This window comes from Cygnus atratus, chromosome 2, assembly GCF_013377495.2.
Source record: "Cygnus atratus isolate AKBS03 ecotype Queensland, Australia chromosome 2, CAtr_DNAZoo_HiC_assembly, whole genome shotgun sequence".
Classification (NCBI taxonomy): domain Eukaryota; kingdom Metazoa; phylum Chordata; class Aves; order Anseriformes; family Anatidae; genus Cygnus; species Cygnus atratus.
Window position 1 is genome coordinate 84196204 of NC_066363.1, and position 27503 is coordinate 84223706.

The 27503-nt window shown below is 41.1% G+C and overlaps 1 protein-coding gene across 2 annotated transcripts in view; it reads left to right on the plus strand.

Annotated features, from left to right (window-relative positions):
* Positions 1-27503, plus strand: part of CTNND2 (catenin delta 2) — a 428710-nt gene that overhangs the window by 373274 nt on the left and 27933 nt on the right. For both annotated transcript variants that reach the window (XM_050709047.1, XM_035552796.2), the window contains 2 exons: positions 15215-15425; positions 18807-18891. In XM_050709047.1, coding sequence (XP_050565004.1) covers positions 15215-15425; positions 18807-18891 — 296 coding nt within the window. The remainder of the gene's footprint in view (positions 1-15214; positions 15426-18806; positions 18892-27503) is intronic.

The following is a 27503-nucleotide window of genomic DNA, read 5'->3' on the forward strand; positions in this document are numbered from 1 at the left end:
GATGGTCTCTGGCAAGTTCTTCTTTTCCCCAAGTCTGGAGAGAGGACACAACTACTTTTGGAAGACTTGCCTAATTGCCCTCTTCTTTTTGGAAGAAGCAGAGATCAGCCAAGGTTGCAGAGGTCTGGGAGAGATTAACTTGGAGGATGTAAGTGGTCATGGGCTTTGCCTTAAGCAGATCTCCATCCAGCTTGATCTCCAAGAATGCACAGATGGAAGGTAAGGTATGGCCTCTCTGGCTCTTGCCCTGTGGGCAGCTGCATCTCCTCCTTCCATGTGTTACTCAAATGAAGGTGAGCAGCTGTGACTCAGGTTAAAAAAGAGCAGTAACTTAGTGACATTAAGCAGACTCAATGGGATGTCTGGAGCTGAGGTTTCTTTGGGAGCCACAAGGGAAAATACTTGATCACCAGCTCACCTGAAGGTGCCATCTCAAGCTGTTACCTTGAAAGGAACAGCAGTAGCACAACCCATAGACAAGTAAGATTGTCACCCCTTTGGCTCCCGCCTCCTGAGGAAGCACAAGCAGAACTGTGCTCTGGTAGAGCTGTACTCCAGTGGAGGAGTCTGGCCTGGGATTCATTTGTCACAAGTTCTTCAAACACAGCTATTAATGACCTGCACAACTAGGAAGAGCTGAGGGTGCTTTTTTTTTTTTTTCCCCCCATGTGAAGTAGAAACTGGTCCTGTCATGGTCCGAACAAAATATAATATAATATGCACTAGATAAGGAAGGCTATCGGATTCATTTTCGCCCTGACCATGAGAACACAGAGTTTAATTCTGCAGCATTCTTTCCTGCATATCTGCTGTATTGTCTTTAACTTGTAGTAGACACAGACACAGACACAGATTTCTAGGTTGGAAGAGACCTCAAGATCATCGAGTCCAACCTCCGACCTAACACTAAGTACTCCACTAAACCATATCGCTAAGCTCTACATCTAAACGTCTTTTAAAGACCTCCAGGGATGGTGACTCCACCACCTCCCTGGGCAGCCCGTTCCAATGCTTAATAACCCTTTCGGTAAAGAAGTACTTCCTAACATCCAACCTAAAACTCCCCTGGCGCAACTTTCGCCCATTCCCCCTCGTCCTGTCACCAGGCACGTGGGAGAACAGACCAACCCCCACCTCTCTACAGCCTCCTTTAAGGTAACTGTAGAGAGCGATAAGGTCGCCCCTGAGCCTCCTCTTCTCCAGGCTGAACAAGCCCAGCTCCCTCAGCCGCTCCTCGTAAGACTTGTTCTCCAGACCCCTCACCAGCTTGGTCGCCCTTTTCTGGACTCGCTCAAGCACGTCCATGTCCTTCCTGTAGCGAGGGGCCCAAAACTGAACACAGTACTCAAGGTGCGGCCTCACCAGAGCCGAGTACAGGGGGACAGTCACTTCCCTAGACCTGCTGGCCACACTGCTTCTTATACAGGCCAGGATGCTGTTGGCCTTCTTGGCCACCTGAGCACACTGCTGGCTCATATTCAGCCGACTATCAACCAATACTCCCAGGTCCTTCTCGGCCAGGCAGCTTTCCAACCACTCATCTCCCAGCCTGTAGCTCTGCTTGGGGTTGTTGCGCCCCAGGTGCAGGACCCGGCACTTGGCCTTGTTGAACTTCATACAGTTGACCTCAGCCCATCGCTCCAGCCTATCCAGATCCTCCTGCAGAGCCTTCCTGCCCTCGAGCAGATCGACACACGCACTTAGCTTGGTGTCATCTGCAAACTTACTGAGGGTGCACTGGACGCCCTCATCCAGGTCATCGATAAAGATATTAAAGAGGACCGGCCCCAGTACCGAGCCCTGGGGGACACCACTTGTGACCAGCCTCCAACCAGATTTGACTCCATTCACCACAACTCTCTGGGCCCGGCTATCCAGCCAGTTTCTAACCCAGCGAAGCGTACGCCAGTCCAAGCCCCGAGCAGCCAGTTTCTTGAGGAGAATGTTGTGGGGAACGGTGTCAAAAGCCTTACTGAGGTCAAGGTAAACCACATCCACAGCCCTTCCCTCATCCACCAAGCGCGTCACTTTGTCATAGAAGGAGATCAGGTTCGTCAAGCAGGACCTGCCTTTCATAAACCCATGCTGACTGGGCCTGATCGCCTGATTGCCCTGCAAGTGCCGCGTGATGACCCTCAAGATAATCTGCTCCATGAGCTTTCCTGGCACTGAGGTCAAACTGACAGGCCTATAGTTCCTCGGGTCTGCCCTCCGGCCCTTCTTATAGATGGGCGTCACATTGGCTAGCCGCCAGTCAACTGGGACCTCCCCCGATAGCCAGGACTGCCGATAAATGATGGAAAGCGGCTCGGCCAGCTCCTCCACCAGTTCTTTCAGTACCCTCGGGTGCATCCCATCCGGCCCCATCGACTTGCGCACATCCAAGCTCCTTAGCAGGTCGCCAACCATTTCCTCATGAATAGCGAAGGCCACATCCTGCTCCCCATCCCCTTCCGCCAGCTCAGGGTACTGGGTATCCAGAGAAAAACCGGTATTGCCGCTAAAGACTGAGGCAAAGGCGGCATTAAGCACCTCAGCCTTTTCCTCATCCTTAGTAACTAGGTTTCCCCTCGCATCCAGTAAAGGATGGAGATTCTCCTTAGTCCTCTGTTTCGCGTTGATATATTTGTAAAAGGATTTTTTGTTGTCTTTAACGGCAGTAGCCAGGTTGAGCTCCAGATGAGCTTTGGCCTTTCTAATTTTCTCCCTGCACAGCCTCGCTACATCCTTGTAGTCCTCCTCAGTGGCCCGCCCTTTTTTCCAAAGATTATAAACCCTCTTTTTTCTGCTAAGCACAAGCCGCAACTCTCTGTTGAGCCAGGCCGGTCTTCTTCCACGCCGGCTCGTCTTTGGGCACGTGGGGACGGACCGCTCCTGTGCCGTTAAGATTTCCTTCTTGAGGAGCGCCCAGCCTTCCTGGACTCCTCTGCCCTTCAGAACCGCCTCCCAAGGGACTCGGCCAACCAGCATCCTGAGCAGCTCAAAGTCAGCCCTCCGGAAGTCCAAGACAGCAGTTTTACTGGTCCCCTTCCTGGCCTCGCCAAGAATAGAGAACTCTACCATTTCGTGGTCACTCTGTCCAAGACAGTTTCCGACCACCACATCTCCCACCAGTCCTTCTCTGTTTGTGAAGAGAAAGTCTAGCGGGGCACCACCCTTGGTAGGTTCACTGACCAGCTGCGTCAGGAAGCTATCTCCCACGCTCTCCAGAAACCTCCTAGACTGCTTTCTCCGTGCCGTGTTGTGTTTCCAGGATATATCCGGGAAGTTGAAGTCCCCCACGAGGACAAGCGCCGACGATTTTGCAACTTCTGTCAGTTGCCTATAAAACTCCTCATCCTGGTTCGGCGGTCTATAACAGACCCCGACCAGGACGCTAGCCTTGCCGGCCTTCCCGCGGATCCTAACCCACAGGGATTCAACCTGATCATTCCCAGCCTGGAGTTCCACAACATCAAAAGATTCTCTAATGTAGAGAGCCACGCCACCACCCACTCTGTGCTGTCTGTCCCTCCTGAAGAGCCGATAGCCAGGCATTGCAGCACTCCAGTCGTGGGAGCGGTCCCACCACGTCTCCGTGATGACAACCAAGTCGTAGCCTGCCTGCTGCACGATGGCTTCCAGCTCCTCCTGTTTGTTACCCATGCTGCGTGCATTAGTGTAGATGCACTTCAGCTGGGCCATCGCCTTCTTCCCCAGCCTAGCCATTGTTTCCCCCGGCACGGCTCCAACAAGCCTTGTTTGAGCCCCGTCCCCCTTCTTGCCTAGTTTAAAGCTCTCTCTATGAGCCCCGCCAGCTCCTGGCCTAGGATCCGTTTTCCCCTTGGAGATAGGGACCCGTCTGAGGCCATCAGGCCGGGTGCCGAGTAAAGCTCCCCATGGTGAAAAAACCCAAAATTTCTGTGCTGGCACCAGCCTCTGAGCCACCTATTAACCATGTGAGCTTTCCATGTCCTCTCCGTGCCTCTCCCTTCCCCCGTAGGGATAGACGAAAACACCACCTGCACTCCCGCTCCCTCCACCAATCGTCCCAGCCCCCTATAGTCCTGTTTGATAGCCTTCAGGCTTCTCTTTTCAAGATCATCACTGCCAGCCTGGACTATCAAAAGCGGGTAATAGTCAGAGGGGCGAACCAGGTTTGGAAGCTTCCTGGTAATGTCTCTGACCCTGGCCCCAGGGAGGCAGCAGACTTCCCTATGCGTGGGGTCAGGCCAACAAATAGGGCCCTCTGTTCCCCTGAGGAGGGAGTCGCCCACAACAATCACCCTTCTTTCTTTCTTGGTGGAGGCAGTCCTGAGGCGTGGAGTCAACTTCCTCACCTCAGGCATCCTCCTGGGTAGGCTTCCTACCTTGTCCTCACCCACCGGTCTCTCAAGCTCCAGGGCCTCAAACCTATTGTTCAAGGGCACCTGGGAAGGCAGCGCCGGAAGGGGAGGGCATCTCCTGCGAGGTCGAGAAGGGACCCGTCTCCATTCCTCCTCAACTCGCAGGTTCCCTCCCTCTGCCCGATGGCAACAGGGCAGGGAGTCCACCCCCCTCTGGGGCGTCTCACCCCGGTCCCTCTCCCTCCGGTCCTGCAGGGAGTCGCTCCACCAGTCTATCTCCCGCTCGCACTCCCTGATATCCCTCAACCTCTGCACCTCCTCCTTGAGTTCCGCCACCATGCGGACCAGGTCGTCCACCTGCTCGCACCTCACGCAAGCAGTCCCTCTGCCTCCCGCCAATGGCAGCAAGAGGCTCAGACACTCCCCGCATCCGGAGACCTGAACTGCCGCATGTTTGGACGGGCAGTCGGTCTGGGTGTGTACTGACTTCCTAGAGAAAGCACCGTGCCTGGTGGAGACCATTGCAGCCCAGCTGACGGGAGAGTGCCGTTAGATGAGGTGTCCCTATGGGCGGGTGTGAGCGCTCCGCCCTTCCTGCCCGCCCTAACTGCCTCGCTAACTGCCGCGTCACTCCCTGTTTGCCGGCCCTGGTCGCCGCGCTCCTGGTCGCTCGTGCTCCCTAAGGGCTGCCTTTGAACGGCCGGGGGGAGGAGCTGTCGCTGACGCTGCTGGCTCCGCCTACGCCTCGTCAGCCTCCCTCACGAGGGCTGCCGGTGCCTGGCGGCTCCCTCACGTAGGCTCGATGCCCGAAAAATAGCCCTGCCTGTCCCGATCCCGCGCTCCGCTGCAGCACGTGTCTGCCCCGGAGCCGGTCGCCTCGGCAAGTGGAGTAGTTTCAAGTGAATTAACATATAAAACTAAAACATAATTTACTCTTTTAAAATTGCTGAGTTGTAAAGAACACAAAGCAGCCTGTCAAGAACAGGATTACACTGAGTCAGAACATTATTATTATCTGCAAATTGAGTTGACCTCTACAAAATACCTAGCAAAAGTGAATACCTGTTCACTTTCTACATGACCGAAGTGAGAGACCCCATTTCTAATAAATGTATCTGTAACTTTATTACTATGGCAGACCTTTCTATGGTCTGCTTTAGTTACATTGATAAGTAGCAGTTCAACACACAAACAATGTGGCTACATGAAGTCTTTCCTAACAATTTTAAAACTGCAAAACAAAAGCAAATACTTTATTAGATTCTTACTCTTTCATGGATATAAATTGTGTTTGAAGCTTTTTAAAATATTTTTAAAACAGTTAGGACTTCTCCTCTTGACAGTCTTTTACGTGTTCTTTCTTTTCCTTTCTGTCCTTCTCCCAAACATTTACATCTGTGAAGATAGCATTAACTAGGGTTTTCTCATTAAATAAAAGTTGTATTATTGTATTGTGCACACTAAAGTAATATGAAATATTGATAAGTATTCTAGGTGTTGTTATTTTGCCTCCATACACAGATTAATTATCTTAACTGCTCCAGGTAGAATTTTCTTTGTGATCATTTAAGAAATGTTTGAACATTACAGTAATTAAGGAATATATGGACATTGCAATATGACCTGGAGTGGTTTTGATATTTGTTAGAATTGTTTTTTAAAAACACTGTCATTTTACAAAGATATATATTTATTGAGCTAGCACGTTTTCATCTATGCATTGTATTTAATTTTGAATGTCATAATGTATCATGAGGTTTCATTTTGTTTTTATTTCTGTTACTGTTTTCACATACATCTCTAAACAGCAGAAGAATTTCTGTACATATCGCCACGATATATAGTATCTGCATATAAAAGCATGCAAAAGTAATCAGTCTTTCACACCATACAGTTTGGACAGATTTGTTCACGAGTTCCGGGTAATATTCTAGCACAAGTGAAGAAGAAGAAAAATAGTAGGAAATGAATAGGCATTGCTGCATGCAATGTTAAAGCAGAATAAAGTCTAGGTGGAATTCACCCTGGTTACATCAGTCTGTCAGAATCTTTGTCTGTTTTGGACACAAAGTAAAAACGAAAGTAGAAAAGAAAAGCTGCTGCTTTATGAATCCAATTTAATAACTTCTGACATTGGTAGACAGGCTCATTAATTTCAGTGGGTGGTGGATCAGGACATAGATCTTGAAACCTAAACTTATTTTTCCAAAAATAGATTACATTCTTATTTCTTCATTATGGCCTAATTTAAAGTCCCCTGAAACAGACTGTTAACAAAGTATTATGCTATCTCAGAAAATAATAAAGATAAAACTGAAATTCCACTCAACACTCACATGGCACTTTTCCTCTTCAAAGGACTAGAAATACTGATTAATCATAACATTAATTAAACAACTACTTTTTTTTTTTTCAAATTCAGCCTTTCAAAAGCTGTATTCTCAGCAGGGAGCAGGGAAGTGGATAGTAAGGGGCTAAAACCAGCTCAAGTAATCAGAAAACTTAGCCTGCAGCAATTAACTGAAGAATCACTTCCCTCTGCAGAATCTTTTTTAACTTGGGCTAGTGGAAAGATGAAAAGAAAGATGACAGTGCAGTCTAAACAAGAGAAATAAATCTGGTGGTGTGTAAAGGAGCGGATTAATTATCTATATTTGCACTACTTGGGTCAAAAGGTTGGCAAACAACTCCTTTCCTTGCCTTTTCCAGTTTGTAGGCCTAACAAGAAATGTAAACAAAATGAATTAAAACAAATTACTTGAGTGATTGTCCGCATGGACTCCACTCATTCAGGATATAAAAGTCCAGCATACCCAAGCAATGAAATTCCTTGCATCCAAGAACAATGAAGTCCATGTCTGTCATTTCTGTTCCTATTCAAGTGGTAAAGCTAAGACTGTAAGGAAGATGGCCAAAGCTACATGCAAATCTTTTCTTTCTGACCAGGAGAGGGGGAACAACAACAAAAGCAGCAATATCTATGGCTTTGTGACAGTTTACCATAAAAAAAGATGCTTCCTTTGCTGCTTAAGATAACAAATAGAAGCTTGTTCATGGAGATTTTTCTCTTTCTGTAGTTGTTTGACATATCAGGTCAACATGTAATTAAGCAGGTCAAGCTAGACTTGAACTGACTCATTTTTATAGTCTCAGTATGGGTGAGACAGTCAACAAATTACCCTACGCAGCTTCCCAAATTCATCTTCCAAAACCAGGCTGCAAGTCAGAGAACCCACCTTGGAATGCCTGTGTATGATGGTTTGTTTGCTGACAGGGTCACCAGCATGAGGGAGAGGGGAGACAGGCTGCTTAGCTGTCTTTCACAACACCAAAGAACAGCAGGTAAAGGAAGGTATTGGGCATGAAAAAAAATAATCAGGATATAGCTCAGCATCGACCTGGAGGTGGTTTAAACCAATATGAGGAGAGAATGGAAAAGCCTGGCAGACAGGGTAGATGCAGAGATATACACTTAAGTATCAACTATGCAAGAGACAGCAAAGGAACAGGAAAGCTTAGTGGTTAAGAACCAAAGGGCTGAGGAGTACAGTTCAAGTAAGAAAAATATCAGTCATGTAATAGAGGGGAGAAGGGGCAACCCTGCAAAGGTGAGTTGAAAGCAAGAAAAATGATCAGCCAGAGGGAGGTAAGAAATACATGAAATAGAAAAGTTAGGTTTCTGGAAACAGGGAAGCTGAAGGAGAAAGGTGGCTGAGTTAAAATGCTGCAACATGAAAGAAAATCTATCAAGGATCATGGATCTAAGAAAGCAATTTGTTGAAAAGCTGTGATTGCATTGCACCCTGTTGTGATTTCCCATGGCATGTTCAGGGTGAAATTACCACAGTGCTTCTCTTTTTTCTTTGTCCAATGCTACTAGCTTCTATACATACTGCTCTTCCATCCTTCTTATGCCTGTGCTCTTTGTCATTCCTAGTTCTCTTCATGCCATACCTTTCTCTTGGAAAAGGTAGAACCAGCATCACTAATCTTTTTAAAAAAGATAAAAGCTTCTATATTGGTTACTCTGTTAGATATTTGATTCTTTTACAAGCAAATCTCAATTGCCATTGCCAACACAGATATTGGTGGTTCGTGTGCTTTCATCACTCTATGACAGTTTGAGGGTTTCTTGCCTGAAACTATCAAAGATTAATGTTCCTACTCCCTGTAGGGCTTTATATGCTATACTACCTATGGCTGAATTTATTCTTGATGAAAAGACACTAAAAAAAGAAAACCAATGAATGGTACAATGCGTCAGGAAGGGTATTGTTCCTCTTTGTTGTGGGCCATCCTGAATACGTCTTATATCTTGAAATCTTGCCGCCTGTCATCAGAAGTGGTGGAAAAGTGAAAAGTGCATATCATGCTTCTAAGGGGAAGAGAGAATCTGAGACCTCCACCTGATCTTTTGTTCCGTCTCAGCAGTCATGAGCAAAGTGCACCTGGGTTCTTGGTGGCACAGGAGGGTGTGTGTGTGCAATGTTTTTTATTCTTTCTGTCTTCCGCAAAAATAATTTATTTCCACAGAGTTTTGAAATAACTTCAGATAAACATGCAAGGAGGTGAAATTTAGCATTGTTCTCTAGCTTAAAGCACCTTTTATCCCAACTTAATTGGCAGGCCAAGCTTATGAAGCAGCTAAACCAGTGGCTCTGGCCCATGCATTTCTGGGGTGCTCACTCAAACCATTCTAAGTGCCTGATCCTGTAGCACTTAAATCATCACTACTTCCTTTAAAAATGATGGAACAAAGATATTTTTTTTCTCGATAGGGATAATTGCAGTACTATAATCAATTAGCTTTAAGAAGTTAAATGCCTTAATATGCATTCGCTCTGAAGTGCCAGAGATTACAAATACTTGTGTGCATTCCTAACATAAGATGGTAGGACTTGAGTACCTAAAAAGCATTGCTGACCAAGCATTAGGAGTGAGATTCGGGAGAGCCTAAAGATAAGCATTAAACATTAAAGACAATAGAGCATCCTACTTTGTCTCTAGCTGCCCTTCCAGAAGGCTGTTAATCTTCCATAGGTCTCCTCATTCTGTGCAGACATCTCAGGTGTCCAGGGGCACCTGAAATCACATTAGCTCTCTGTATTTGTACTCATGAATTTCCCCCAACTTGCCTAAAGATGGTTTTAGCTTTCATTTTATGCCTTAATCCAAAAATGATCCAAATACCTCAGTTCTCTGACACTTGCTAGAAATGATGGGGCCCATGCTTTTTGGGTTCATGCTTTTCAGTCTCACTGCTCAGGACTTTTTCCACTTCCCTCATCCAATAACACTTCATGCACAATGGCTGTAGGAAGAAGAATTACCCTTCATCTTCAGGATTTGCTTCCTCTTCTGCCCCACAAATTTTACTACATGTGTTTTTGCCCTAAGGCCCCCTCTGCCAGCATTTCTTATCTCTTAACTTAGCTTGCCTTTAGAGTCTTGATAGTTTTTCCCCTAAATGTTTCCCTGGCAGGAGAAAATCTGCCTATGAAAACCGATAAACCTTTGTCTTCTTAAATCATGTCTGATTCACTGCTGCTCTGGTGCCTAAATCCCTTTTACCAACAGTCTTAGCCCAGAGTTTGCTACATGTTGTAGACCATCATCATTTCTTTGTAGGCTCTTCCTGCCTGCTTGGTTTGCGACACCTCCCTCTTGCACCTCACTATTCCACATCTCCACTGTTCAGGACAGGGACAAGATTCCTCTGGAACCATGACACCAGAACCCTAGGCACTTTTAGGTGGTACACTAACACTGGTAATGACAGTATCTGACAAGAGAAAGCATGGTATGCAAATGAATTATTTATCAAACACAGTAGTGGTATTTTTGCCACTGCTATCATGTGATGGATACACTCTAATTTATGAAATGTCAGTTGAATACACAGACTCGTGATCAGAATTTGTTCCATAATAATTAAATAGACAGTTCGGGCACATTTATTAAATATTGATTGAAAGTAACGATAAAAGCTCTCCCAATAATCCTTCCGAAAAGGCTGTGAAATACTGAGGCTGAATGATCTTAAAAACGGATGTGGATGATGAAAATGCACAAAAGCATGGATACCTGGAAATTGAAATAGTGCTCGCATGTTAGAACCAAGAGAATGAAATTTTCCTATATTGTAGCGTTCTGATACCAGTAGTTCTGGGATAGGATATGTGTAGCATTGCAGTGCTACAATTAACTGCAATTAAAGGTTGGACTAGATGATCTTAGAGGCGTTTTCCAACCTGAATGATTCTATGATTCAATAAAATATGGTGGCATTTTGCTATTTTCTATTATCTAGCTACAAGGTGTGAATTCATGGGTAACTTTGAGGGGAAAAAAATCATGATGTATTACTTATATTAGAGCAGGCTCTACCTCTAGGACAGGGTTCTTAGTTTGCATTAATATGTTTGAGGTTTCTTTTGTTTTCAATATATTAATTTTCCTAGTCTTGTTCTCTCAAACCAGGAACCATGCCACAACTATATAAGGAATATGCCAATGTGTCAAAGTCATTTTTCAGAGATGAGTGAAATGGAAAAGAAGTCAGTGGGGTTACATCAGCAGTGAATTTGGCTCAAGGAGCAATAGGGAAATAGTTCCAGAAGTGGAACCTTTTCTGCAATAATTGTGCTCTTGTTAAATCTACCAGAAGAATATTTATTTCTACTGATTTTCTCTGTAGGCAAAATCTTTCTTAGGACAGCTATCAGTCTGATCCTATGAAGAGAAAATTTCCTGAATTAAGAAATAGATGCATGTACTAAGGTGCTAATGAGACCTTATATGCAAAGGAAATATGTTAAATCTGTATTGCTGGCGTGTTTAGTAAGCAAACATTATCATCTTACATCACAGTATATGCTCCAGGAAGAATCCTGCTCTCCATATAAAACAGTGACGGGAGTTTTATCTTAGAAAAATAACCTGAAAGTCTGTAGTGTCAGATAAATGCTCTCCCGAACACCTATGAAGCAATCCCTTTCCTGTGGCAGTGCCCTCAAATTATGTCTATTTAATATTTTCTTTCTTTCTTTTACAAGTGAAATGGAACAAATAAGCATGATTTCTTTTTCCCTTGTCAAGCTAGTGGTTAAGTTTAATCAAGTTATGTAAATCCTCTTTAAAAGTATTGAATCTATTTTGGGTCTTATAATGTGTAATGTTGCTCAAATAAAAAAATCAATTTATTTGTAGATCAAAGCTGTTCTATATGAACCCTGACGAAAATTAACAATGCCATTTATTTTTAATACCATTCTCACACACATCTTCCTCTCTTCCCCAGGACCCTCATGAGTTCTCCTTCAGCTCAGGGAGGCTTCTTGAGCCGCAGGTTGAATTCCCCAGTCCTCCTACTGGTAGAGCTAGACAAAACTTTGCCGACATTACAAGGCTAGTGTCCATTACACATTTAAGTTGGGTTTCAAAAAATGTTCTTAGTGTCGAAAAAAAGAATTCCAAATGCAAACACTCTGCAAATCTAACACGCAGTAATGCCAAAGTCAAGGCTTACAATTGTTGTCAGCTGTGTTGGGCTGATACAGCTGTAGCATTGCTTTCATTGGCTTTGCTCAATATTTGCACCACTCTAAACCAGCATAGGATTTCTTTTATAGGTAATGCTAAAAACATGAGTCTGCTACATGCCTCTTTTAAAGCAACAGGTACATAACTGAAATAAGAGAAGGTAACTGACAAATGGAAAAAAAAAAGATATGAATGTTGCACAGTAATTTATTACTTAACTAGATCTATAGTTTTAGAAAACACACTTGAAATGTGACAAGTTACTGTGGAATATTTTCTACAGTCTATAGTAAAGTCCTTAACTTTTACCTTATATGATGTAGCTGTATTAGAGCAAAGGTACTGCTTTTTCAATATAAGTACAGAGGTCTTGAATTTAATTAATTACATTTTTTTATGGCTAAGGCTTTTTTTTGTCCCACCCATTTTCAAACAGATAACGTAGTGTTCAAAATACTAAAATCAGAGAAAATATGTTAACAGTTACACTTGTTAATAGATCTTAAGACCATGTAAACAGTAGCTTAGTTCAACCTTACATCACAACCACTTCCCTGACCTTCTATCTGTTTTGCCACCATTTTCTGGTGAGTGTATGGAAGGACAGCTTGAGCAGTGTTTCCTGTTCATGCAGTCAGCTGCTTTATCTGGACATGTGAGCAGCTCTTGTGAAGGTGGAAACACTAGAGCCGCTCAGAATAAGGAATGCTGTACTGTCCCAGTGTTATACATTAACTACAGAAAGCCTGGTCTGCTGGTTTGATGTAGCTAATACTGATTTGGTCTTCTCAGGCTGAAGTTAATTGTGTGCGTGGCAGAAATATTAGAGCTGTTGAGCAGTAACACGTCCAGAATGCTTATACCGTGTTTGATTGTTTATTTTAGATTTCCTACTGAGCTTTTCCTGACAGCTCCAAAGCCTTTATTTATTGTAAGGAGAAGCTTGTGTGCCTAGGCATGTGCACCGGTATGAATGTTGCTGCCTGGGATACAAAGCCAGTTCCAGGGAGAAATCTGCTTGCGGCAACCATCCAGCTTTTCTTATACCCAGTGCTAAGGGACACAGTCGTTGGCTGCTAATGGGATTACCATGCAGTTCTGCCAGGGGACTCAGACTGCAATACTCCTGCACTTTACAGGAGAAAGGAAGATGGGTCTCTTCTGGGAAGGTATAACAGTGTAAAGCGGGGAGTCTCACTAATGTACTGACTGGGGGTAGACACTGCATTTAAAAGAGTAACAGCTACAATAAATCATGGTTTTGGTTTCTTGTTGGGTTGTGGGTTTTTTGAATGTTTATTTGGTTTGTTTGTTTATTTTTTATACACAAGTTTGATTTAGTATATGTTGCAGACTGAAGTAATCACTGTGAGCAATGAACAACTATTAATGTGTTCATGCTACATGCAACAAACAGATGCAGATGTAAATAGCATTACAGGCTGTTCTTGAACGGTATTTCTTATATTTGTAGGGCAAAAAAAGAATTGCAGTTTGCTCAAACAAACCATTCCTGAAAGAGAAAGTGGTGTTAACACCTGTACTGCAGCTGATACTAACTTAGTATTCCTGAAAAGCTAATAGTGCAAATGACTGATTAAGTACTAAATGCAAAGAAATAAAAATATTTGAGAACAAGATCTGTATCTGAATTGCAGCACACTGGTAAAATTCGAATCCCACTGCACACATTTTGTTCGTGATGTTATGATTTTATAATCGGTAAGGCTTTTGCATGATATAAAGTGAGTAGTTTCTAAGATCTCAGATTACCACAGAAATCAACTGGATAGCTTCTAAGTTTAACATTACAGTACAAAGATTTTATTTTTCATCTCTCCTGTGAATATTGTTTGAAATGACTAGCTATATTTTTTCTACAGCAGGCAAAACTGTGAGAAAATAAAAATAATATAGTATTTGATAGGTAAAAGATCTGATTTACCTCTTACCTCTGTTTTCAAATATGGACACACAATGGAATTCATGACTTCAGAATTAAGATTTTTAATAAGTACTCATATATACTAATTTATCAGAACTTTTTAAAGTTATCCAAAAAATCTGATTAAATTATCATATTATATACAATAATCATACCTGATTATGTCGTTCATAAAACATGATGTAGATTAGATTACTAATTACATTTATTTTTCCCAATTTTCCTGTCTTTTTCATCCTGAATGATGTACTCTTATGATGATTGCTATATGCAAATTCCTATCACAGCTGCTCTGAAGGTGACTCAGAGTTGTTTCACTGACCTCAGCTACAACTTCATCAGGCTCTCACCCTCTCTGTTCTTGTCTTCAACACGATGAAAGACTGAGCTGCCATTTTTCTGTAGCAGTAACATCCTAGCAGTGCGTGAGGCACCTCATATAGCTGTGCTGGAACGTTCTGCTGCCAGTGCCAACCCTGCCCTACCTTCACACATACATATAAATAAATTCTCAGAAGCTTCTCATCTGTCATTTTCACAAGCAATATATGACTTTCTGGTCAATTTTAAGAAAACATTCTTTGTTCATGTAAATATGAAAAAAGTTTCAGTAATCAGCAGTATTTCTTTTTCACATCTTCCGTTTAGTGTGACCATCTTAAAAATACATTGCTCCTTCCATTTTGAAATATTTTGAGTTCTGGAAGTTAGTGTTACATAAAATAGCTCCTTACTAAATATCGGACAGGAATATATGTCAGAAAGGCTTCCTTTCTGATCAGTACCATGCACGCAACTAAGGATGCGTGGAAAACCATGGTGTCATCTCTGCGCTGTGGCCGGTGCAATGTAGCACTGAATAACTGGTAAAGTCATAGGTACACCAATAAACATAGTTAAATTACTGCACATAGTATAAAACTAACCTGATACAGTGAAACTGACCCTTCAGAGAAGGCTTCTCAAACAACAATTTCATTGGCTTTGCATTCACTGTAGCATTTTTAAGAACTGATGCACATTTTATGTATAATTAGTTGAGTGATGAGTTCTGTGGTGAGAGATGAGGACTTGACAAGCTCTGTAAGTTACGGTGTTCAGGTTGTCTTTATACATATACTTAGCCTTTATTATCGTTGTTTCATTCTCATAAGGACATGTTGTAGCCCATATCTGAAGTCTCCAACTCATGTAATATGGAAATATTAACAGAGGCCCTAAAGTGTGAAATGCTTGAACATGCAATTGTAAAAATGTGGCTTGCTCCAAAACAGTATCAGTAGCCAATTAGATTACATGCAATGATGAAAATGGTGCTAATACAGTCTTGCATGTTTTCCCTGTACCGTCACCCTTTTTTACTGTATCTACTGAATTCTCCCTTCGTTTTCTTTCAACAAAGGCAAGTATGCCATGAGGGATCTGGTCCACCGACTGCCAGGCGCTAACAACAGCAACAGCTCAGCAAGCAAGGCCATGTCTGATGACACCGTTACTGCCATTTGCTGCACTCTGCATGAAGTCATCACTAAAAACATGGAGAATGCCAAGGCCTTACGAGACGCAGGCGGCATTGAGAAACTGGTTGGCATATCTAAGAGTAAAGGAGACAAGTATGTTTTGCAAATCATCTTGCACCTTTTTTATCTCCAGTAGTTCTAACTAGTCCTTAATGTGTTTGCCTCCTCTGTGCAATCGTGAGTTGAATACTTTAGTTTCATCAAAAATCATGTGCCCAGTGTGAAGGGTGACAAGAAACAATGACAATAGCAAAACTCTCTGCTATGGTTTATTTTTGATGTACCATCAGCAGGTATGTGCAGTGTAAGGAGGACTAATTATCTCCAGTAACTGCTACCTCAAAGCACTTCCAGAAGATCCTGCTAAACATTAGGGACAGAGCTGTCAGACTGCACTCTGCAGAAGGGGTGACATGCAGGTAGAGGGATCCTGTGAAAGGAAGGGACATCACCATAGTTCTCTTACTGCTCCTCTTGCTCTGTGCATGAAGACTGTATAGTCACTGTCCCTCTTCACAGCATCCTTTTCCCAGCCACCACCAGCTTGCTGGTCAGGTGGGCTGTAGTAGAAAAATAGATCCATGGATTTCGTCAACACCTTGCTTCTGAGAGAGCATTAGGATAACTGCAGGCTACTTGGTGAGGCACCAAAACATGCAAAAAATCTTACACGACTGTGACATTGTCAGAGCAGCTATGGTTTCATCTTGTCTGTTTTCCTATGTACACACTCTTCATGAAGATTTCACTCTTTATCCTTCTTTTGCCTAAAACAGATAGCCTGGTTCTCATATTTGTCAACCCGCAGAAGTATAGTGCAATGGGACTATGGCAGTTTGAAAACAAAAAGCCTTCACTGTAGTGTACAAAACCTCCCATCAGTCCAGTCCACCTGCTCGAAGCTGTCATCACACAGGCTACTGCAGCATCAGAGCTCTAAAAGAGCCCCACAAAGCCAGGCCACAACCTGAAGGAAAGATTTATGCACCCTACATTTGGTATGAGAACTTATGCTCGCCTATGTGATCAGAGCATTGCCAATATAATCACATTTCTTTTTCTCTATTGTCACTCTTTCTTTTCATACCAAATTCATTACTGAAACATTCTCACATGCTAATTGCAAGGGGTAAAAAGCAGTAGAGTAACAAAGTATTTGATTCCAGTTGTGGGAGCTCCCCATGCTCTGCTGATCTATTTACATTTGCATTATTTATTATTACTATATCTATTTAAAATTTTGATTTATTTTTGACAGATCAAGTGTATAGATTGCAAGCAGGTTCATATCCATTTCTCTGAAGTTGAATGTGTGTCTCCTCAAAATAATACATTTGTCTACCTGTTCATTATCTGGTATAGATTATTAATACCCGTCGAGTCTGGGATTTTCAAAGTATCATGGGCAGTTTTAGGAGGATCTAAAGGTATAGTTCTCAGTTTAAGTATCACTCATAACTTTGAAAGACATGTCTATGTTGACTGAAAGTATTTAGTCCAGGTAGTTTTGAATAATTCTAAAATGCCCTCCAAAATTGTGATATTTATCCCTCATTTAAAGTACTTTGAGTTGCATTGTTACTGTTACAGGTTACACAGGTACAGAACAAGAAAACCTGTCAACTCACAGCTATAATCATGCTCATCTTAAGTGAAAGTTTCATTTTTTCAACTTTCAGAAATGTTTGGTATTTTGCACCATTGCTTTAGTTTGCTTTCTTACAGGTAACTCATTGTTTAAAAATCAGAATTGCTAGTTGTTGGACTGGTAGCAAATTCTGGTATTCTCAGTTTAATACAGTAAAACACTTCAGCATGAATTTGTCTTGTCTAGGATGAAGCATCTGTACCTGCAAGGACAGGATACTGGTCTGGCCATGCATCCTGGTGGCAGTGTAGGACACAAACGTACCAGTGCCGGGAGTGGTGGACTGGCCCCACTAGCCTTTGGAACATGCCCAGGGCTTTAGCATGCTCCCAGCATGAGACAGCATGAGCAGACCGGTGTTCATAAGGTCATATTGGCCAAATTCAGGTCTTCACCTAGCTCCTGTTTCTCCTCAGTACTCGCAGTATGATTGGCACACATATTTTCCTGGCTACTCCATGCTACCAGCACCCCACTAGCCAGTACACCTGCGAGTATAATAAAAACAATTGTGCTTGAAAGTGTTTATCAAATTCCTATTTATTCACCAATTACCCATCTATTGCTGTACTCTGGGTGGTAAATGGTGGGGGGAAATCCACCAAATAAACATTGTGTTACCAGCTTTACTGTCAGCCTCCCATTGGCCCTTCTCAAGGGTCACAGTGCACCAGAGCCTCACCCTTAAGAAAGCTTGCTGCCCAAACCAGTAACATATGCTGCAGGTTTTCAGGTTTTCTCTTTGGTTTTGCAGTCCTTTTACCTTTTCTGAGGAAAATATGAATCTCCTCAACGTCAGCCCCAAACCCCATCAATCTTCACTTCAGAATTTGGCCTTTGCAAGCTTTTCTAGCACTCTGCTGCTTTATATGTACTACTGGTACAGCATGAGAGCTTAAGTACACAGTATATGCTCCCTGTATGGGCTGTGTTATCCTCCTGGTCCCCTTGTTTGCGACCCTTCTTCACTGAGCTGCATACGCTCAAGTGTTGTTGTTTTCTTTTTCTTTTTTTTTGTTTTTAATTACATATCCCAAGAGGGGTATATGACTAACTGATTCAAACAGTAGCTTAGAGCCCATTTCAAAACCTTTTTGAAGAGAAAGTTCGCGTGAAGTTATGCATGGTTTTTAACATGACATACATTAGATTGCCCTCATGAATAGCATGGTGTGTGCAAGATACAAGTCCTAACTGGGAATCCTGATGAAATTTGCCATGACTTTTTATAGGTCATAATTATATACGGTTATATACGGTTATATACGGTTGCATTTCTGCATCTTGACTGCTCTGCAGCTTCAAACGTGGTGCTCATCACCCATTTAGTGTTTCTTCTGGCCACTGCTGAGAGATGCTTAATGCTTTGAGCACGCTGTAGTGACTTAAGTTTGGCCACATAGAGGAAGAAACTCTGGCTCTAAATTCTTCTCCTCTATGCCAAAAGTTGTAGCCAGAACATCTTAGATGTACATAATGCCAGTTGGTTCCTCAACAGTTTTCATGTTGCTACCTCTCCCATTCCTCTAATTGTGCTCTCAGCATGAATCCTTGTTCTCAGTGTGCTGATCAACACACATTTTCCTCCTCACTGAATAATTAGTACTGTAGAAATAACATGTATTGCCCTTGCTTAAAAACACATTGCTCTCCAAGATGCCAACATAAGGTCTTATGGTACATTGATAACACAACTTTAATTGTGGGTTTAAATCCATAGCAATGCACTTGAAAATTTGGATGAATAAAGTCTGGCACTTAACAGTCTCTTTCTCACCCTTTCTCTCTCTCTTTCTCTCTTTCTTTTTAATATATGTATGTAACAGGCATTCGCCAAAAGTGGTGAAAGCAGCATCTCAGGTCCTCAATAGTATGTGGCAGTACAGAGACCTGAGAAGTCTCTACAAGAAGGTAAGGCCTGGGGTTTTTTTCCAGACTTGTCATCTTTCATGTGGTTACCTGAATCTGGGGGCTGAGAGACTTTAGACCAAAACTTTTATATGAACTGGAAATTCACCTAGAGTTTAAAATTCCAGAGACTTGGAGATGTGTTTTTTTCCCGTTTCTAATTTTAACATAGGAATACCTTTAAAAAAATGTGTGGTGGTGAAAAGAGGCTGTGAATTTAATTTTCTAAAGAATTCATGCAGAAAATGCTGGATCTGGCAGCTCTGCAGAGTGAAGTCCTCTGCACGCTGAACAAACCTGTGCAAGCTCTCCTGCTCTATCTTTCTTTGTTACGCCTCCCCACAGTGTCCTGAGGAGGTTACCAGATTTCCAGCCCTTCAGCTCCCAAATTTCCTCATGAGATTGCCAACAAGGGTATCTGAAGGAGTGGTGCTTAGGTACTTAGGGAGCTCGACTGAAACTTGGTGGCTTCATCACTTCCAATCAGCTGGCAGACAGTAGCACCATATACTTAGTTTTTGGACAGCCAATAGAGAGCACCATATGATTCCCACCAGCCTGCTAACCTCTTAAAAATGAATTGCAATGCTGGTAATGATCCTGTGAAACAATTTCTTGTAGCTTTTTTTTTTTTTTTTTAAGTGTCTACCTAGTAAATGACAACATATCAAGTACTTTTTACTGAATATTTCCAAAGTGAATTACAGTATGGTTACAGTGTGACTATACTGACAGTGCAACTATCAGCCTGCAGACTTAGTTATCAAAAGTCTTCTTACTATGTGGAGTTTCACACCTGATCTAACTGATATTTGTAATCTCAGCAAAGAGAGCTAAGGTTTCATCTGGAAGAAAAGTTCAGGTCCTGGTTAAGACTGAGATGTAAGCGAGGGAAGGTTCACAGAGGTGTAGTCCACACTATGTGTGTTTTGCACAAGGAAATCACTTAGCTATGTGAAATGTATGCACCAAATCTCAAGCTGGCTGATGCTGATCTTCTGCTTGAAATGCTATTCGTCTGCATGGCTCATATCTGACTTGTGTCAGTCTGAGAAGCACAGAAGACAGTTACTGAGTTACTCCCACTGTTCACTTCCATTAGTTTCAGTCACCCTTGGCAGCCCTAGGGATACCATATGTGCAGACGTTCCAAGTAATGACTGGTACTCAGTTGTCCCATTGAGAGGTGGAAGTAAACATGAGCTAAAGTAGGCTTTTCTCGAGGCAAAGCAGTAACACACTTGAGGTGCGCATAGCCTGACTTCTGGGCATGTGGGAGGCTGCATGGTAGAGGATGAACTTTACTGCACCATAATCTCTTAGAGGTTTGTATAATGTCGGGCTCATTTTTTGCCTTCTGGCTTTATGTATATGCTGTGATGGAAAAGTGATTTCTGGGGTTGCTCCATACATGAGGTAATCTATATGCTGTATGGCCTTAGAGTATGCTGCTACCTAAAGGACATTCTGTTGGCTGCCAATGCGAATTTGCCAAGTAATGTACTTATATACCAGGCATGCTTGGGTACTAAATACCTTGCATGCTTAGAAGAACATTTTCTGAGGCCACGAGTACAAACTTGTGGTATGGAAAATAGGGTAGGCTAGCCTTTGAGGTAGGTTCCAGGATATTCTTAGCAGACAGACTGATTGTATATATTCTCAGGAAGTAATTTAAAAATCACTGTACTAGCTAATTCCTACAGACTTAACAAAATCTTTAAATGAAGTTCAGTCTCTGCAATATTCCTATATGTTAATATGTCCATATATATGCTGTCAAGCATTGTATAAATACAGTTTCTTGTATTCAAAGTGTTCAGATAGTTAATTTAAGATTCTTCTGTTTGTTAAAAGACATGCTAATTTTACAAAGTCATAATATTTATTAAATTTGCCTGTAGTAGACCGATTGTTTTGCTGGATATCTGTGTTTCATGACTGTTGGGAAAATAGTGTTTTTTTAACTGGAAAATTACAAAAGTTTGCATTGTACTAGTAATCAACTAGTTATGCAATATAAGCATAGCTGGTCAATAGAATCTTTATTTTGTCCTACTAAAATACTTATGCTGGTAAAAATGAGTGACCATACAGCTGGCAGTATATGATCAGCACTTTGCAGTATCTTGCAGTTGCACAGCCTTTTTGAAGTGCAGGAAAATCCCAGTGCCTAATCATCAGCAATTTCTTCCTATGTGTTGAAGTATCTATACAATTACTTTCAAAGAATTGGTGGCATAGAGAGGCACAATTTAGTACTGTGATAGAGGCAAATTACAAGTATCACATTGCATGTAAGAAAAAGCAACAGCACTTACCTTACTGTTTGAGAAACAGCGTAGCCAAATAGTTTGAATTGTGGTATGTTTTTGAGCTATATGTTTACAGTAGAGTAAATTAGGAGAGGTAGAAAGAATAAGAGCATTATCCTTTCTATTAATGGGTAAAGAAGGTGATATATGTTTACTGCTGATACAATAATAGTTGATAGATTTAGTCCAACTATATGACTGCATCAGAAAAAACATCAAAACCTCAAGCCCCACCACATCATGGGTAAGCAGCTTCAACCAAGACGACATTGTATGCCTGTATGGTGAAATCTAAATTAAGCAGCCTCTAAGGAAGCTGTCAAGTTCGGCTGTTGCACACAAAATAGCCAAAATTGACAGATTTCAGGGTGCCAGCTTCAGTTATATTGCTGAAAAGAATACTTGTGTGCACAGATTTTATTGTGCTGCTCGGTGTCTGACCAAATTGCCTGTTTCTCTGGGCCATTCAAAGCCAAAAACTGCAAAACTTGCAGCAACTGCAGTGACTCCATTAAGTTTATTGACCAAATCAAACAATATGCCCTGTCTCAAGGTGTTAGTGTATTTGGCTAAGAATACAAAGAATATCTTTAGAGAAGATACTCTCTAGATTTTTTACCCTGAGAAATGCAAAACTCTTCCACAAATCAGTGAGACAGAAGGCGTGGGATATTAAAACTGGTAAACCAAGTTAAGCAAGGGATTTAAGTGTTTCTGGAAGGAGAGTATCAGGCTATCTCCTATGCTGTGTTTGAACAGAAAGGCAGAGCAGGTGGACAGAACAAACCCCGCCAGTAACACAGCTCCCATAGTCGAGAGCTCAGAGTTCTGGCACCCAGGAATCCATCTGCAATGGGCTGATCCTGCACTCAGTGAGAAGCCCCTATTCATTTCCTAGGACCTTTCCGTAAGGCCTCAAAAGCAAGATCGGGGACTTTTGCAGCCAACTGAACTTTCCTGGGGAGACAGCTTAACTAGTCTGCAGCATCCATTGTGTTCTGGGCTTCCCAAGATTTTGTAAAACAAAGACTGAAGGTGTGTACGTTGCTTTTGTTCAGCTGTTTGCTGGATCAGGAACATCGTGTCTATTTATTAATTGCTAATGTAAGAGGAGTTGCACTTCTCTTTAGACTGTTGGTTTTTCTTCTCAAATAGCTCTGTTCACTAAAACGCTTGCTCAGGTGGAAGCTGTAGCTTTTCTGGCTCAGGAGAGTGATGGGTAGATTTCCCACAGCTGGAGCTGCAGTTTCAGTTTCTACGTGGAAAGCTCTAAGTCCACCATAACTTATGCACTGTGTTTGCAGAGCTGTGTCACACTGACAGCTTCTATCCAGTGCACTAGGATTTGCAGTTAATACCTATGGATTGGCTTTAATGGGACGCATAGACTTGTTAGGCTGGGCTGGCACGGAGAAAATACAGAAGGTAAATAGCATTCAGATCTGTGAGAGAGGACGCAGTGTTCACTGTCCAGTGTAGGCTTGTGCTTTGGGAAAAAAAGAGAATATCACTCTCTGGCATAGTTAATTTGGCACTAACCTAACACAGTCCAAAAAGAAAAAGTTGTAAAAAGCATAAGTGTTTTCAGTCCTGAAAAGACAGAAAAAGAGCTTGACAGAACAAGAGGAAGCAATGAATTTAGTCTTGAAGTGAAGGAGTTGGCCAGATGTCTTGCAGTTGCTTCATCATGGTGGAGTTCTCAAGAAATAGTGTTTAGTTTGCTGACCAACAGCTGAAACAGAAATCTAACCTGAAAACTTCCCATGTAGAGGAAAACATGGTTCAATCCCAAGTAAGCAGTGTTTAGATGATTTGGTGTGATTAATTTCTAAATACCACTAAAGCTTAGCAAGTAACAAAGAAGTGATCATTGCAGTTTTTCATCAGTAGATGAAATATTTTCTTCCAAAGAGTGACTTTAATGTCATGTCATTTTCAAACTTTGTTCTCTACAAGCAAGACTTAACATTTTCCTAATTGATCATTTATTTTATCTGTGTCTGTTTTCAAGGGTCCATCCCTTAACATTTAAAATCTGCTTTTCAAAAGTTCCTAATGGTCACAAAGCCCACAGCCAGAGAGTGGATCAGTGGCTCAGCACTTAATGTAACACAGGTGGGGTAGCTGCCCAGCTTGTTCCTGTGCTTGAGATGCATGGGACACCCCTCTTCTTGAACTATCTGGGCAGTTAGCGAGAGAAGTAAGTGCAGCTTAGTCTCTGGAGAGAGGTCCTTATGATTGGGCACCCAAGCAAGGCAAAAGGAGCTACTGTGGTGATTCTTTAAAGGCACCTATTTCCAAGTGAGGAACGCCAGACCTTGCTCTAGTCTTTAGTGTAGTTAGCTGGCTGAAGATGTGGGGACGCCCTGGAAAACCCAGATGTGACTATAGAAGAGCAGACTTCCATTAGCTGCAGACGGTAGACTATTTATCTCAATATTCAAGAAAATAACCAACTATTCTTGAACACAGATAGCTTGTTAAATTGCATGAGGAAATTTGAGCAAAAGGGTTGTGCAAAAAGGGAAACTAAATAAGCTTAACATGAAGGAAAAATTATTAGCCTAAAACAAGCTTCAATTAGCATTAAATGCATGTAATATTAAAAAGCTGAAGGAACTTGTCAGGAAGAATATGTTTTCTATTAATTGGTTTGCTTTGCCTAATCACTTATGCTCCAGCAAAATATCTGTTTACATTCTCTCATTATGTTTACATTTACTCCATCTTCCAAAATATAAGTAGAGATCACAAAGAATTTGTAGAAATGATTTTTCTTTTCCATTTATTATCATAGGTTTCTGTTCTGCATAGAATAATAGAAATGCTTGTCCTATTCAGCTACTATATGAAAAAAATACATCCAATTACTTGAAATGAGGAGGCTGTTAAAGGTGGTTGTCCTTCAGTGTGTACCATGTCATTTACAGCAGGAAGAGTATTGTGATAGGCATTTAATGAAGTCAGAGTAATCACTCTGAAGATGGCCTTGTCTGTCATTGGATGGAAAAGATATTTAGAATTGCCTGAAGCCTTAAAAGCTGTTAAGCCAGTCTGGATCTAGAAGAAGACACTCTTTTCATGTGACTTTCAGAATAATAAACCGATGACTCTGTGAGAAGGTCCTTTGTTGCTAAATGTTCCATGAAAATTGCCAGCAATAAACTTCAAAACTCTAGGCACGGGGTTTTAAAAATCTAAAGTCCTTTATTAAAATACACCTATTCACCCTTTAAAAGTATTAATTGCATCATGCTATCTTGTAGACTTGGAACACTTCATTTGGATTTTCTTCTGGCAAGGTTATCATCAGTCAGACATCCCCCCAAAAGATGCTGTCTTTAGGCAAAATTTGTCTGTTGGAAAGGTCTGTGCAGAACTTAAACCCTACATTAAGGTCTAAATTTCAAATCCAGAACAACAAAGTTCCTCAGAAAAGTGGCTTGACTTGAAGGAACTAACTATTCATATTGTCAAATTGTTCATGTGCTTATGTATTTTCCTGTACTGATCTTTCAGTGGGACTTAATGTATTTCTATAAAATCAAGAAGGCCTTTTCAGATGAATGTATGTCACCCTTTTAGAAAAAGGGTGGATTAACTTAAGGTAAACCCCCGCGCACACTGTAATATAAAACTGGATTATCTTTACAGAGAAGGCATTGTCTAGAGCCCATTTTTATATTAACTATGAAAATGCAAGTACCTGATTAATAAATGATTGACTGATTGATTGATTTATGGCAGTGGGCGGCCCCAAGCTTCAGTGTGGCTGAGGACAGAGGATTTTCACCAACCCACCACTCTGGGTCATGGCACGCTCAGCATACTCTCTCCCAGAGCCGGGAAACCAGAATCTATTCCCCAACCCAGGTATTCTGGCTGTCAGCTGACCAGTGTTGAATTGTTATGTTTAATGCGTACTGAGATTTCTACCCAAAAGAGTTCTACAGACGATGTTTGAATCAAAAGTAGAAAAACCTACTAGAGAATATATTTTAAAATTATACATTTTAATGTACTGAAGTCTGTAGTTTCTAGACTGAAAACTGCTCACTTCACTGAAGGAGCAATCTCGTTCATTTCAGCAGTGTGAGTAAGGTATGCAGAGTTTTGCTTTCTCTCAGGACAGCATATACCAGAGAGGAACAAGTGGAGTCCATTCAGTTCCCTTTCAGTCATCCAATCATTTATGTAACTTATTTTTTGATTGTCAGAACCTTTCAAACAGAAAGGCAGATATTGATAACCAGTGTGTTGCAATAGCAGATTAAATTTATCAAGAACTTTGCTTTCTTTTCTGGTCCAGTGGCATCTTTAAGAGAAAAGCAATAGCTAGGTATTTCAGTAAGAGGATTCTAGGTGAACTAGTATAGCTACAGGAAAATCAGTGTGTCCAATAGGCAATGAAATTCTTAAAGTGCTAATTTTCAAATTCTCTGTTAATAAAGAACAAGGGAGAGTTCCTTCAGCCTTAAGTGCAGTGAGAATTAGCACAACTGGGCATTTTTAGTAGAGGCATTATTTAAGTTAGTTATTAAAATTCCATTTCCTTAACCAGTATAACCTTTTCTTTTTCTCCCAATATTTTTTTGAATGAAGTGTGATTCTGTGACATTACTTCAAGAACAAAATAGTATCTTCTATAGATGTGTGTGACATTCAAGTAAATCTATGTAGAAACCTATATATATATGTATATATTATTTCTGATAAAATATTTAGAGAAAATAGGAATTTAGATGTTTTTGCTGGTAACACAGGACACACTGGTTATGCTATTTCTTTCAGTTTATTTTTCCTCTACTAAATTTACCTGGAAGAGAGAAGACATCAGGAGATCTCGTTGCAATACCTCAGGCATAAATATCTATCAAGGTTAGGGTAAATCCTTTAATCTCTATGTTACAGGAATACGATTTTTTAAATGCCCAGCATTTCATCATGGTGTGTGACATTCCTTTATTATGTTGATCAGGAATTAAGCAAATTCCTAAATTGATATTAAAGAAAGGAAACGTGAAACATTCATGTGGAATTAACTTATTCAAGCATTTTAAAAACATCACCTGAGTAATTCTGGGAAATACAGACCCTATAAATAATATAGCAAAAAAAATTATAGTCTTCAAATACACACTTCCTATTTCAGTCTTTCTTACGTAAAAAGATGTTACTTTTAAATACTTTTAAATGAACATTTTAAATGTGGCTTTTTATCAAATGGCAATTCAGTTAAATAATTACGAAATTGTCATTGGTTTGAGTACCAGAGAAAAATTGGTATTACTGATTTTTCTGTTTGTGATTTGAATTATTATTAATTCTACATTTCATGCTGTATATTAGCTTCCAATGTTCGTGTAAGATAGGTTTGCCCTTCCCAACACATGTGCAAATATGAAGTATTTCTTCATTAAAGTGAAGACACATTTCCTATATCACAGACAATAAGAAGTAGTAGCTGCAGGCCAAAGAATTACCTGTTAATCTTTTCACAATCTTTCTTAGAGACAAAAGACACTTTAGTGGAATGATAAGTTAGTCTGGAATTTTGTTTTTCTTTTTAGCTTGATACTGTTTTTTCACCACGATTAGAACTAGGCTGCATCACCACACCTTATAAACTTACCATTTGACTTAACTCCTCTTCTGATTGCATATGCCTTCCCAGGGATTGATTTTCTAAGAGTCGTTGAAAACTGTCAAGAAAATTTTAGCATATGTGTTTTTTTCATTGCTGGTTTCCTGCTTAAGCAATATACTGTTTGTCTCCACAACAGAAGTTTACAAAATTTCTGAAATTTAGCATGATCATTAAGTCTAAAGAGGAAATTTTTCAGATAAATTGAGCTGAACTATACAAGTAAAAACTTTGGGATATGCAAAAGTATTCACTCGTGGAAAAATGGTATATAAACTGTTCTTGAATTGGAAAAAAAAATGAAAGGAGGGAGATTCTCGGCATCTAGCATAACAGAAATATAGTGTCTTTTCACCTAGCTGTTTTATCATGATTTGGCAAATTTTTAAGAACAGTTTAAAAAAAAGCTGCATTTATACAAGATGTGAAGTCAAACTGAATATTGTTCAGATTTTATTTTAATGCCAAGAATTGCCATTTCCTTCATGCAGCTGAGCAGATAATGTTCTGATTTTCCTGACTTAGCCAACATATCAAGTATTATTTTTCCTAGTTCCTTTCACCCCTTTGGAATTCTTAGCAATACCAGACAATGCTAGAAAGAGAAGGGGCTGCCATTATGTTGTTGCAAATTTTTTGTATTTTGCATGACCTAA